This window comes from Meriones unguiculatus, chromosome 11 (genome assembly GCF_030254825.1).
Source record: "Meriones unguiculatus strain TT.TT164.6M chromosome 11, Bangor_MerUng_6.1, whole genome shotgun sequence".
Lineage (NCBI taxonomy): Eukaryota > Metazoa > Chordata > Mammalia > Rodentia > Muridae > Meriones > Meriones unguiculatus.
The window spans coordinates 35293727-35306025 of record NC_083359.1 but is presented as its reverse complement, the minus strand read 5'-3'; the positions used below and the strand labels follow the sequence as shown (position 1 = coordinate 35306025).

Here is a 12299-nt window from a genome sequence, read left to right as displayed (position 1 = left end):
AATATTGATGAATTATTCTTTGCTGATAGAAACTTAGAAAATGTCTACTACAGCTACATTTTTCTCCTGTGTAAAGACCAAGCATTGCCAGGTCTAAACACATCCAACAAAGAGACCCAACCAAGTTGAAAACAAACTAATTTAAAATTAGCAGAAAAATGAATACATTTGGTATCATTTCAAGATCTATCTGTATAGACTTCTAGAAAGCATGGATCAGTGAGTGCGACAAAATGAGCTAACTGACACAGAGAACTAACTGTACGTGGTGGTTCCGATCATATGTGTGTCAGCAGGAATCCAGGGCAAACTAGGATACCGAGGAATGCATGCTTGGGGAGTGGAACTCTTTTTTTTTTTTTTAAAGCTAGGGAATGATTTCTATAAAAGCAGGAAAGCGGTCAGCCTAGCAGAGGGGGTGGTGATGACTATGGACCACATAAGGCGGCCTTGGGGGTGCCTATCTCATTTAAGGGCAAGGGGTCATATCCATGGGTGATTGGTGCTAAACAGAAGAACCATATTTTTTATATGCACTTTCTTACATGTAATGTTTCGCAACAAAAAGCTTGAGAGAATAATATATTGTGGACATTGTCCCACGCAATAAAATCTTTACAAAGAACAGCTCAAAAGATTCCAATCTTGAAATCTACAAATTCTAACACAAACTGCACCCTGGAAAAGTCAGCTTTCTCTGGTTTGGTAAAGGCCAGGCCATTTCCCTTTAAAGTCTAAGGTTTTCAAGAACTTGAGAAAAAAAAAAAATCCCAACGTGTGTATAGTTTTGCAAAACAATGTCCTCCCTGGAATTAAGCTCTAATGGACAGGCTCAAGTTTGCCCAGGACACAGTGTGGGCACACTAAACAAGGGCTCTGCGAATGAATGGAAGAGAAACATATAAGCTGGTTTGCTGAGTGTAATGACAAGAACAGCATTGTGCCTACACAGCAGGATGGCACTACTTGAATGCACACACACTAGGGAAATTGGGCAGAGTAGGAGGGACGTGGCCCAGTGCATTTTCTTCTGGGAATTAAATGGCCTCTGTAAACCTGTGGCTTTGGGAGCCATAGGCCATGCTATGAGAAAGGCTGACACTAGGGGGTGCTCCCCAAATACTCCTCAGAATCTTACAGGTAGTGGCATGCTGCTTTCAGTCTCTCATCTATTTGGAGACCTTCTAAGTAGTTGGGGGAAGGATGTTCTTAGACGGTGCAGCCAGCAACAACTGTTCTGCAAGGCTAAGACCCATTGGACCCTGAAGACAGCAGGCTCAGGACAGAACACTAACCAGATGAGAAGGGGCTCCTGGCAGAGTCCTGGCAGCAGCACAGACTAAGACGTCCATCACAAAGTCCTCCCTGGATGCCTCAGAAATATCTGGGGAAGAGGCCCACTCAGCTGGCCTTCTTGCTTCTTGGATCAGGTGGCAAGGGAAGTGTCATCATCTGAGCATTAAATGATACAGGTGGTCCCAGAGAGATGGAGAGAGACCTGAGGGGTGTTTAAGTTTCATGGGTGGCTCAGAGTGGGAAGCAGAGAAAAAAAATTCCAGACACACCTAATGCATTCAGGAAAAGTGTGTCTGCAGTGCTCGCTCAGCGGTTCATTTTTAAAGTCCCACTTTGCATAAATTGGCAGTGGCAGGGAAGGACCTGAATTAGGAATACTTATTTTAAGAAAAGAGTATGCACCCCATGCTTCTCAGCCCCTGATTTCCCTGGAGTAACCAAACTCCTTACCAAGAACAGCATGCTTCTGTTTGCATGGGGACTTGCAAGGAGTGGGGAGGAGGGGATGGGAGGCCTGAAGACTACCACTCCTGGCCCCAGGCTCCTGTTCACTCCTCACCAGCTTGCCCCTCCTGTGTCCACCCATGCACCATCTGCAAAGAGTCTAGACCTGGCAGGTGTCTGTGGAGACTGTCACAGGGCTAAAGTAGGGAGGGAGGGTCTGGTTCTTTGAAAGCCCTCCCGGGAGGGACCCAGCAGATTGTTTCTTTTTTGGAAGAGAGAGAGAGAAATAAAAGAGAAAGGGAGAGTAATGAAAAAGCAGGGAGAGGAGGTAGATGCGAGGGCGTAGGAGGCAGAGAGAGGCAAATGACAGAGAGGGGAGAAGCAAAGAGCTTCTAAGAGCGGCAGACAGATGCACAGAAGGAGGTGGGGAAGAAAAGTGGGCAAGGAGAAGAATGCAACAAGACAGGAGATATGGAGGCAGACAAATAACAAGTCCTCAGGCTGAAATCTGGCCGAGCTAGGCAGATGTGGACCCTTTGACCAGGAGCCAGCCCAACAAAGACCTCAATTATCTCCAGAACCTGATATCCATCTGCACAGTATCTGCAACAAACTGGGTCAGCCTCACCAGGAAGGTGGGGGAGGGGCGAGCCTTCCATTGTCTGATTGGTGCAAGCTGGCGGTAGATGTGTTGGGGCAGGGCTTGGGATTCATTTGAGCCCCGCTGTGAAAAGCTACCTCCTGAATTTAACAACAAAGAAAGCAATCTCTACCTCTAGCCACTGCATCCAACCCTGCCTGGCACTATGCAACACACAGGGTAAGGTACACCAAATAAATCTGTGTCCTGGTGAGCCAACTCAGGTGTCCTAGAGGAGCCAGGGGTGAAGAGCAGAAGATCATGTGGAGCTGAAGGCCAGGAGAGCTGAAAGCCAGGTAACTGGAGCAAGAAGAGGGCCTGGATGCTCCCACGCCCAGCTTGGCTTTACCTGCCATGCGATCAGGTCCTTGAGGTGGCTCAGCTTGTCCTGGTCCTCCGGGTGCTCCCTGCTGTACTCTTCAGTGAAAAAGGCCTGGGGTTGGGGTGAGGGACAGGTGAGAACTTAAGATTTTCCATTTATCAGGGGGTGAGGGGGGATCCATGGTCAGTCTCTGGCATTGAGAGAAAACTTGCTATGACAGAAGTTCCAAGGTTCCAGGCGTTGGAGTGGACTTTGCCATAGCTCACATTGCTTTAGTTTTCTTTACTGGAGGCTCTCATTAGCACCCACTGGACATGGGCTGCAGACTCCAGGGAGGTACTGCTACGGTAGGGTGCTGGGACCAACAGCAGCTCCCCCAGAAACTGTTCTGAACTGAAAACTTGACACACATTCTCTTGTCTCAACTGGGTTCTACTGAACCAGAACTCTACGGGCTTGAGGTAGATGGGGGCTCAGAGAAGAGATTCCTGTGTTAGGGAGCAGGGAGGGATTCGGAGATCATTACTGGAGGAAGAGAGCTGAGTGAGGTGCTTGTTCAACCCTGCCTCCCAGTCTCCCTCATGGCTCCTCCATTTTTCCCTTCTCCTCTTTTTAGAGTTCCCATCCTCATCACTTGTACAACTCTATGCAAAAATATTGCAGCACTCCTGAAGGCTGAGCAAAAGGTGACCTCAGATGTGTCAGGGTAGCCAAAAGGAACAACTGAAAGATGGGTGTCACTGTCTCTGACTGGTGCACACTGGGACATTGTTGCCTTTGCACAAACGAATGATAAAGGACAGAGAATGTACAGTAAGGCTTTATAGAAAGAGGAGCTCATTCCTCTTTCAGTTTCTGGGAGTTGAAAGCCAGCTCAGGACTCTCTACATCATGCGAGGAAAACTCGTGTCTTCCTATTAGCACACCGTCTTTTCCAATAGGGGCTACTAGGGGCTAATAGGGGCTACAGATAACTGATGGTCTTTCCTTTTGGCCTCCTACACAGGAGGGTCAAATACACAATCTTGGACTCAAATATATGGGGCTTACTGAAGGGACCCCGTGACTTGCATGTCTAGATTATGCCTCTGCCTATGAAGTTGATCTCCAAGATTTCTGCATGCTCAGATTCTGAGTTTCTTTCTTTCCCTGAAGCTATGTCTATCTTATTTCAAAATTTCCATGGAAGGTGTGGGCTTAGCAAATGTCATGGCTTGTGGCTTATGGCCACCTCTGAGCCTTTCCTCAACAACAATGCCTGTAAGTGCCAGGGAACTGGAGACGCTTGGGGAATTGCTTCTTCTGTATCCAGGATGTGAAAGAGACAGGAGATCAGGTTGAAACCTGATGGCCAACCAAGCTGAGAGTCCATTTGGGGTCAAGCAAGGACAGGTACAGGGATGGGGGTATAAGCTTCAAGGTTCCTCACCTTCTCGTACTTGGCGAAGCCTCCCATGACCGCAGGGTCCACGATCCCATTGAGGAGCATGGAGAGCGGGTTGATGGGGAGGCTCTCGTCACTCTGGTACTGATTTATCATCATCAGGATCTTCTCATTGGCTGTGGACATGGTTTCGATGGCATTCTCCAGAGGACTAATTGTGGTCTGTTGAAAACAAGATCGCAGAAGGGCCTTAGCGGGCGGCTGGAGAAGCCAAGGTAATCATTGCTATTGATATCACTTGGGTGAGTTCAAAGGCAGCCCCTACTCTCCAGGCTGCAGCAGGATTTGAGGGTAATGATTCAGCTCCAGGGGTCTTCTGCTGGCTAAGAACAGGCTGGCTGGCTTTCTCCTTGAAGGAAAAGGATTTCTCTGGGGGAGACACAGGCAGAAAGTACCAGGCTCCTCTATGACTTTAGAGGTTGAGTATGCCCAGGAAGGCTTCTCTCCCAGTTAACTGGGGAAAATGCATTTCAAAACAACTCACCACATACTGGTTGGGAGTCATTGTGTATGCTGCTGGCTAAAGAATTAAGATAGCTTGCTCCAGGGGAACCTAGACTGGCACATAGCAGGTCCTGAAACCTCGGGTGAGAGAGAACATGAAATCTCTCTGAAAGCAAGATAAACAGTGCTATTGAATGGCAACAGACAAACATTGCCGTTTGCAGAAGCTTATGATCCAGAGTGAAAACTAAACTAGAGGTCAGCAAACATCTCAGCCAAGGGGCCAGAGAGTAAATATTTTAGGGTTTGCAGGCCAGCTGGGCTCAGCTGCAACAACTCCACTCTGTTACTGGCTGGCAGCAACAGCAGCCTGGAAAACTGAAGAGGAAAGCATGGTTGTCCTAACCAAACTCTTCACAAAAGCAGAAGCACGTAGAATGCAGACATTGACCACAGTTTGCTGACCACACTTGGTACAATGAGAAGTGAGTGGCAATCTCAGCTCTGCAGTCTTCTACCTGTGGGACTCAGGGCCAAGTTTCCTCACTCTCTGAGCCACAGTTGTTACGTGGGTAAGATCAGAATAAGAAAGCCTACCTTGGACACCTACTGAGAAGTGTTGTCACTAAGGCTTGTGGGTGTCAGGACAGGACATAGCAGTTATTTTGAGAAGGGAAGATCACTGGTGGGAAAGGATGGGAGGGAAGCAGCAAGAAATCTGAGAAACCTTCATGAAGGAAGGGAGGTAAATTGATCCTGTCTGTCATGGTGGTGATGTTGTGCCTGCCTTGTTGGCTATGTAGTGAAGAATCATTGAGACCATACAATACCTGACACTGCAAAGTTCTTGAGAATTGTCTCTTGACACTTGTACCTACTGCGTGTGTGGAAGGAGCAAGCCAGTCTCTAGCCATACTTTTAAGTTATTTCTGTAATTCTTGTTCTAACACAGCTTCCCCAACCTTTTCTCTGTAGTAGTCTAAATGAGAATAGCCCCTGAAAGCTCCTATGTTTGAATATTTAGTCTTCGGTTGGTGGGACTGTTTGGGAAGGATTAGGAGGTATGGTCTTAGAGGAGATGTGTCCCTGGGGGTGGGTTTTGAGGTGTCAAAAGCCCACACCATTCCCAACTGGCTCTTTCTCTCTGCCTCCAACTTGCGGATCAGGATGTAAACTTTCAGCTACTGCTCCAATACCATGCCTGCCTGTTGCTGTGCTTCCCACGTTGGTGGTCACCGGAACCTAACCCTCTGATGCAGTGAGCCCCAATGAACATTTTCCTTATATGTTGCCTTGGTCATGGTCTCTTCAGAGCAATAGAAAAGTAACTAAGACGGAGATGGAGCCTTCCACAATGAGAAGGCCCCGGGAGCAGATTCTCTGTCACTATCATTATCTTTCTGTCACCCATAGTATTGTTCACTGTCATGCAATTGCAACTAAATACATGTAGCTTTTTTTTTTTTTTAAATAAGAAAAACAAGTTTATTTTGCTCCAGGTTCTGGACACCTGGCAATTTGATTGGTTGGGCCTGAGGTAAAGGCACTAGATGCAATGGTGAGCATGATGTCAATGCAGACTTACATCATAAGCCAGGGGAGACAGTGAGAGATTTGGGGGCCTAAATCCTTAACCTAAGAACTCCCCCAAGGCACTGCATTTTCAAGGTTGATAGTACCTAGTAACAACACTGTTTGGGGAACAAAGGTCTTACATTGAGACTTTTTAGAAACGCCATCTATATTTAAATTATAGCACCCACATTTGCATACATACAGGCACACTGACTCGCATACACATATATAAACACTTAGGATATCAACTGGAGGAGAATGCTGCTTGGCCTATTGTCTGAAACTAAGACCCATGTCCGAGTTTGTATCCTTCATACAAACCAGCTCTGGGGAGCTTTTATAAGACTGAGGTTCAGAGTGAGTTCTAAGGAAAACCTATCCTCTCAGCTGAGGAGCACAGCACTTCACCCGAATGCTAACAACAGCCTGATGTGTCTGAAAGGCACTGGCTTTGGGGCAAGTCACTAGAAATGGTGAGGTTTGTTGACTGGCTTGCCTGCACACTCTTGAGATTGTTTCTGGATTCACAAATCTGAATTCGCATTACACCTGTCAGGAACAGAGGCTGAGGAGAAAGAGGCTTTGGCTCTCCTCAGATGGGCATTTGAGTAGGGCAAACACGTAGCTCTGAGTAGAACTTGGGGTGGTGCATTTGGAGGGAGGCATGGGTGTCAGCTACTGATAACATAAATCAAAACCATCCATCACAAACCAGGTAACAGAGATGGTTCCATTTATAGCCACCTCATAAGCCAATCCGTGTATACTCTCAAGGACAGACGGAGAGATGCTCTGTGGTGGTTTGAGTGATAATGACCCCCAAAGGCTCAGGCGTTTTATTAGTTGGTCTCCATTTGGTGGTGCTGTTGGGGGAGGTGGTGCAGTGTAGACTTTCTGCAGGAAGTGTGTTGGAAAGTGGGATTTGAGAGTTTATAGCCTGGCCCTCCTTCCAGTTCATTTTCTCTGCTTCCTGTTTGCAGTTGAAGATGTGTTTTTTCTGCTTCCTGCTCCTGCCACGCTGTCTGTTGCTTGTTGCCATGCCTCCTGCCATGATGGACTCTTATCCCTGTGTAACCCTACAAGCACAATAAACTTTTTCTTCTGTAAGTCGCCTTTGGTCACGGTGTTTGTTTTTCATGGTGATGGAAAGGTAACTAATAATACACGTGCCTGAGGGCAGTAGGTACCAGAGTTGGAGAGGGCAACAGGGCTGTTCTTGGTTGCAGAGGCAGACTTCTGCCACAGGCACATCAGACTACATCACCAGGCCTGCCATCGACTGGCTGTTGGGACTTCGTTAGGCCCTCAGATCTCTGGCATCTTTGCTAAGCTGAACCTCAGTTTCTATGGGCAGCACAGGCCAAATAACTTACGTCCAACTTGTTGTTAAGAGATAGTGGATTCCTGAGGCAAGATGCCATGGGAACCAGCATGAAGATGAGTGGGAGGGGGTAGTAAATTTCATTCCAAGCAAGCCAGCATCCTTTCCAGTTGCTCCAGCACCTTCCACCTATGTCACCTGCTTGAGCCCACCCAGGAGTCCTATGAGCTGGAAGGGGCAGGTGTCAGTGACTACTATCAGTTTGATAGTTCAAGTTCACCACTGGCCTCAGTTTCTTCCTCTGCAAAAACACTTGTGACCCATTCCATGGGAGAGAACCAATCCCTGACAATATCAATGTTACTCTGCCATGCTTATAGACAGGAGCCTAGCCTAACTCCTCTGAGGGGCTTCGCACAGCAGCTGATGGAAACAGATGCAGAGACCCACAGCCAAACGTTAGACAGAACTCAGTGAGTCCTATGGGAGAGTTGGGGGAAAAACTGAGGGAATGGCAGGGGTCAAGGACTCCACAAGAGGACCTATAGAGTCAACTAACCCGGGTCCAAGGGGGCTCACAGAAACTGAACCACCAACCCAACAACTAGAGCAGGGGTCCTCTCTGATTCTGATGGCTCCAGTGCCCGTGACTGGGCTTCCTTGTTTGGCTTCAGTGTGAGAGGATGTGCCTAATCCTGCAGCGACTTCATGTGCCAGGTGGTACCCATGGGGAGGACCTCCCCCTTCTCTGAGAAGGAAAGGGGAGAATGGAGGAGACAAGTGTGCAATGCAGAGACTGGGAAGAGGGGATCTGTAATCAGGACGTAAGGTGAATAAATAGATTTGTAAAAAAATAAAAGAATAGTGTATTGGACAGGGAGCAAGAAAGAATCTGAAGAATAGACCCACCCTGGCCTGCAGGGGTGTGTCACTCGGCAAGCACTGGCTAGGATTTCCCCAAAGTGAATTCAGCGGGGGGGGGGGGGGGGGGGGAGGAGGGGCTGCCTACTTGCATTTGCTTTAGCATCTGCCAATTACTGGTAACCTAATGTGACATTTTATTTACTTTATCCTACAAGGCTTGGAAGAGATTTGACTTTATAGCCTTGGGATCCAGTGATTTTTTTTTTTTTTTTTTTTTTTTTTTTTTTTTTTTTTTGGCATCCGTTGCAGCTCTGACACTCCATACGTTGTGGTTCCTAATTTGTAAACTGAGATGAAGAGATGCATAATGAGCCTCCAAAACCAAGCTGAACTGTCATTCTCCTAGATTAGGGCTGAGGACAAGGTAAAGTCCTCAGCAAACGGGCAAGACTTTCTCCAAAAGCCTATCCCAAAACACTCCTCTAGATACACAGTGCCATGCCTATGAAACAGAGGCTATAGGCCTACTGGCGTATGGACTCTCTAAAGAGGGTACTGAAGGCCAGAGTGGGATAATCTTATTGTTGACAAAACAGTAGCTTGAACACATTGGTCAGGCCATATTCCTCTTCTGTACAGGGCTGTGTGTCACTTGCAGAGAAGCCAAAGTTTCTCTAAGGTTCTATATAACCTGGGATCTGATTACTATTCCTCACCCTTTTGCTGTTCTGATTTGGACATGATCTGGCCCTAGAGCCTCAGGCCAACTGCTTGCTCTATTGAAAAGCCTGTCTCTTCAGCCCAGCATGGTGGTGCATGCCTTTAATCCCAGCACTTGGGTGGCAGAGGCAGGTGGATCTCTGTGAGTTTGAGGCCAGCCTGGTCCAGGGCTGTTATACAGAGAAACTCTGTTCTAAAGAGCAAGCAAGCAAACAAACAAACAAAAACATCCAACAAAACAAGAGAGAAAGAAAGAGAGGGGCAGGGAGAAAGAAAAAGAAAGACCCATATCTTCAACATCTCTCGGACTATTCCTCTCTGCTCCAGGGCCTTTGCTCGACACAATTTTGACAGGGAAGCTTCCTTTGATGCTACTATTTAAGATGGCTACCCCTCCCTCATGTTTATCGTCATCTGACATATTGTGTTTACTTTGACCTTTCAGTCTCTTTCCCACAGTAAAAATGGGAGTTATACCTTGGAATCTCTAGATCTCAGAATGGTGTCTGACATGTGTTAGGCACCAATGCAATAGCTTTGAATGAGTAAAAAAAAAAAAAAAAAAAAAGATATCTCAAATATATTCCCACAAATAAGGGTTCTCACAACTGTGCTGACCTGCCCTGTGGATTTTGGGAAGTGCCTGGTTCTTAGCTAACAGGTACAAAGAGACTCTAGGGTGTGCTGAAAAGCAAAATCTCTCTTCTGGAGCTCCTGGGATGGTTCAGTGGGGAAAGAAGCTGCACACCAAGCCTGAGGACCCCAGTTCAATCCCAGGAACACACATGATGGAGAGAGGGACGGACTCCTGGAAGTTGTCCTCTGGCACACATGCACACGCAGAGAGAGAGAGAGAGAGAGAGAGAGAGAGAGAGAGAGAGAGAGAGAGAGAGAGAGAGAGAGAAGAGAGAGAGCGGGAGAGAGAACAAAGAAATCTGCTGTCTATACAAGGGAGCTCAGACTGGATTCCAGCTACCTCCAGGTTACTGATTTTTCCTCTTTCAGCCCCAGTCTATCCAAATAGAAAATGGTTCACTCTAGGATACTGTAGAATGTCATACTGTCATTCCTGGGTCTGAATGAGGGGATAACTGGGTGGATGGTCTTCCAGAGCCTGCTTCATCCCTTCCCTTTCCCCCCAGACCCCATCACAAAGACACTCTTCATCTACTGATTTCATTTCTAGTATCTAGAGAACCTTTTATTATTAAGTAACAAAAAGTTACCTAGTGTTTTAAAAAAGACAGCCTGGCAGCAGGTGCCCGGGGTGCTGCCTACTCTGCGATTCCTATAGGCCCTTCGAACATAAACTGTCCCATTTATACAGTAAAAGACACCTCTTGAGGCTCACTGGACCCTGCCTGTCAGAGGGGGAGGACAGGGACAGCTGTAACTCCGTGATACTCACCTGAGACATGTGAACCACTTCGAACCAGCGCAGGATGCCAGGCAGCTTGTATGCGGTCAGGAAGGAAGTCCTCTCAATCCACATGGACTATGGGGAGAAAAGCAACAGGCTTATGAAATCTGCTACTCCTGGCCCTGGTGTCCTCCCATGAACCCAGAAGAGAAGAGATGTTGAGGTTCCCTGATACACAGTGACACCTTGACAGTTTGTTTGATTTCTCCCTGGACTTAGACCCAGTCAGTTTTACCAGGCTTTACTGACAGTCTGAATTCTTAGTCAGTTTTGAATGTGTCCACTCGGCTGGTCTAGGGGAAGAGTCCATGGTATTCATTAGATTCCCAAAAGGATGCCAATTTCTGAAAATATTAAGAATCACAAGCTGAGAGCTGAGGGGAACTTAAAGTCACCTCCTCATTCCAGCCTTGGCCTTGAGGAGAGAGGACAGGTCCAAGCTGGTAACTATGTATGCACGCAACTAGCGCTCAGAACAGTGACAGCATTTGCTCAGTAAATGCTGAGGCTCTGCAATGGGTGTTTTGGAGAGCTTGCTACAGCCACACTCTTAGCCCCCTGGAAATGCACAAATGCCGTTGACGGTCAAGGTCCTCTGACAGGAAGCCCTGTTACATCTTAGAAAACTCAAAGAATGGGAAGACTCGTGCCATCACATCTGTGATGCCCATGACATGGCCCCTGACTCTGGATCAAGTTCCCTGCCACCGGTGGTTGGCAGAGGTGTGTTCTGATTGCTGCAGGTGGCCGAGGAGGGGAGATACTCACAGCAAACTCGTTTTCTGGGTCTACGGTGCCCCTGCGCACGGGCCTGGAGTAGTGGAACTTCTGCACATAATTGGACTTGTAGAAGCTGAAAGACAGGAAGGAGTGGAAGTTTCTGGAAGCCATACCCAGCTGCTGACACCTTAAACATCAGATCTGGCAGAGCCCTGGTGGTGGCATTTCAAGGTCTCTGTTGGAGATCCATTAAAAAAAAAATTGCACAGGGTTGCAGGGTGGCTTAGAAGCCGGACTGGCTTTACACCCTGGGAATTTGCAATTCTGGCATTAATGCACCAACAATGGCCTGTGGCATTGTTCTCTGCAGTTCATTGAAGGGTCTGGAATACCTAAGAACCAAGCTAAACATTCCCAGAGTGACCTCCAAGGATTGCATTAGGAGTCTCAGCCATTCTCCTTCGCTTTCTCTGAATATGTGGAGGAGGATCAATTGTCATTGACAACAGGGCACTGTGCTATCTACAGCAATGGCCCTGTTCACAGATGCTGGCATGCTGGCATGTTGGCATGAGGCTCCCGGAGGAGCTGTGTCTTCCTAGGGGGTACTAGATGGTCTACCCAGAGGAAAGAACAGGGGTAGGGATGGGTACAGCCAAGGACCCAACAAACCCCCACCTCATGGCCTACATGAGTCTGTGCAGTCTGATATGAAGCAGTTGGACACCTGCCTGCAGGCTGCTTACTTCGACTTTATCACTGTCAGAGCATATCTGTCATTAACCCATACCCTCACAGAAGGCTGAAAAGATGTCTCTTTGGGAGAATGTGCCCAGCATGCCCAGGGCCACTTTTTCCATCCTTCCACCATCTTGATACCTGCCAATCCACACTACTTACCTCTTTGGGTCCATTCTAGGATTAGCCTGAGCAGAAGGCTCCCACATCTGTTCAGTTTGACGCCTACTGAGGACTTGCTATACACAAAGCTAGCCACACACCCCCCAACCTGTTTCTAGCATTCATCTCTGGCTTAAGCCTAATTACAGACATAGCCCAGGTTACTGGGGGCAGTTCTTTTCCCAAGAA

General features: G+C 47.6%; 1 protein-coding gene across 1 annotated transcript in view; it reads right to left on the bottom strand.

Annotated features, from left to right (window-relative positions):
• Dock2 (dedicator of cytokinesis 2) overlaps positions 1-12299 on the bottom strand; it is a 405024-nt gene that overhangs the window by 8638 nt on the left and 384087 nt on the right. The window contains exons 43-46 of the mRNA XM_060363865.1: positions 11259-11343; positions 10479-10565; positions 4132-4308; positions 2730-2813 (exon numbers count right to left, since the gene is read on the bottom strand). Of these exons, the coding sequence (XP_060219848.1) occupies positions 2730-2813; positions 4132-4308; positions 10479-10565; positions 11259-11343 (433 nt within the window). The remainder of the gene's footprint in view (positions 1-2729; positions 2814-4131; positions 4309-10478; positions 10566-11258; positions 11344-12299) is intronic.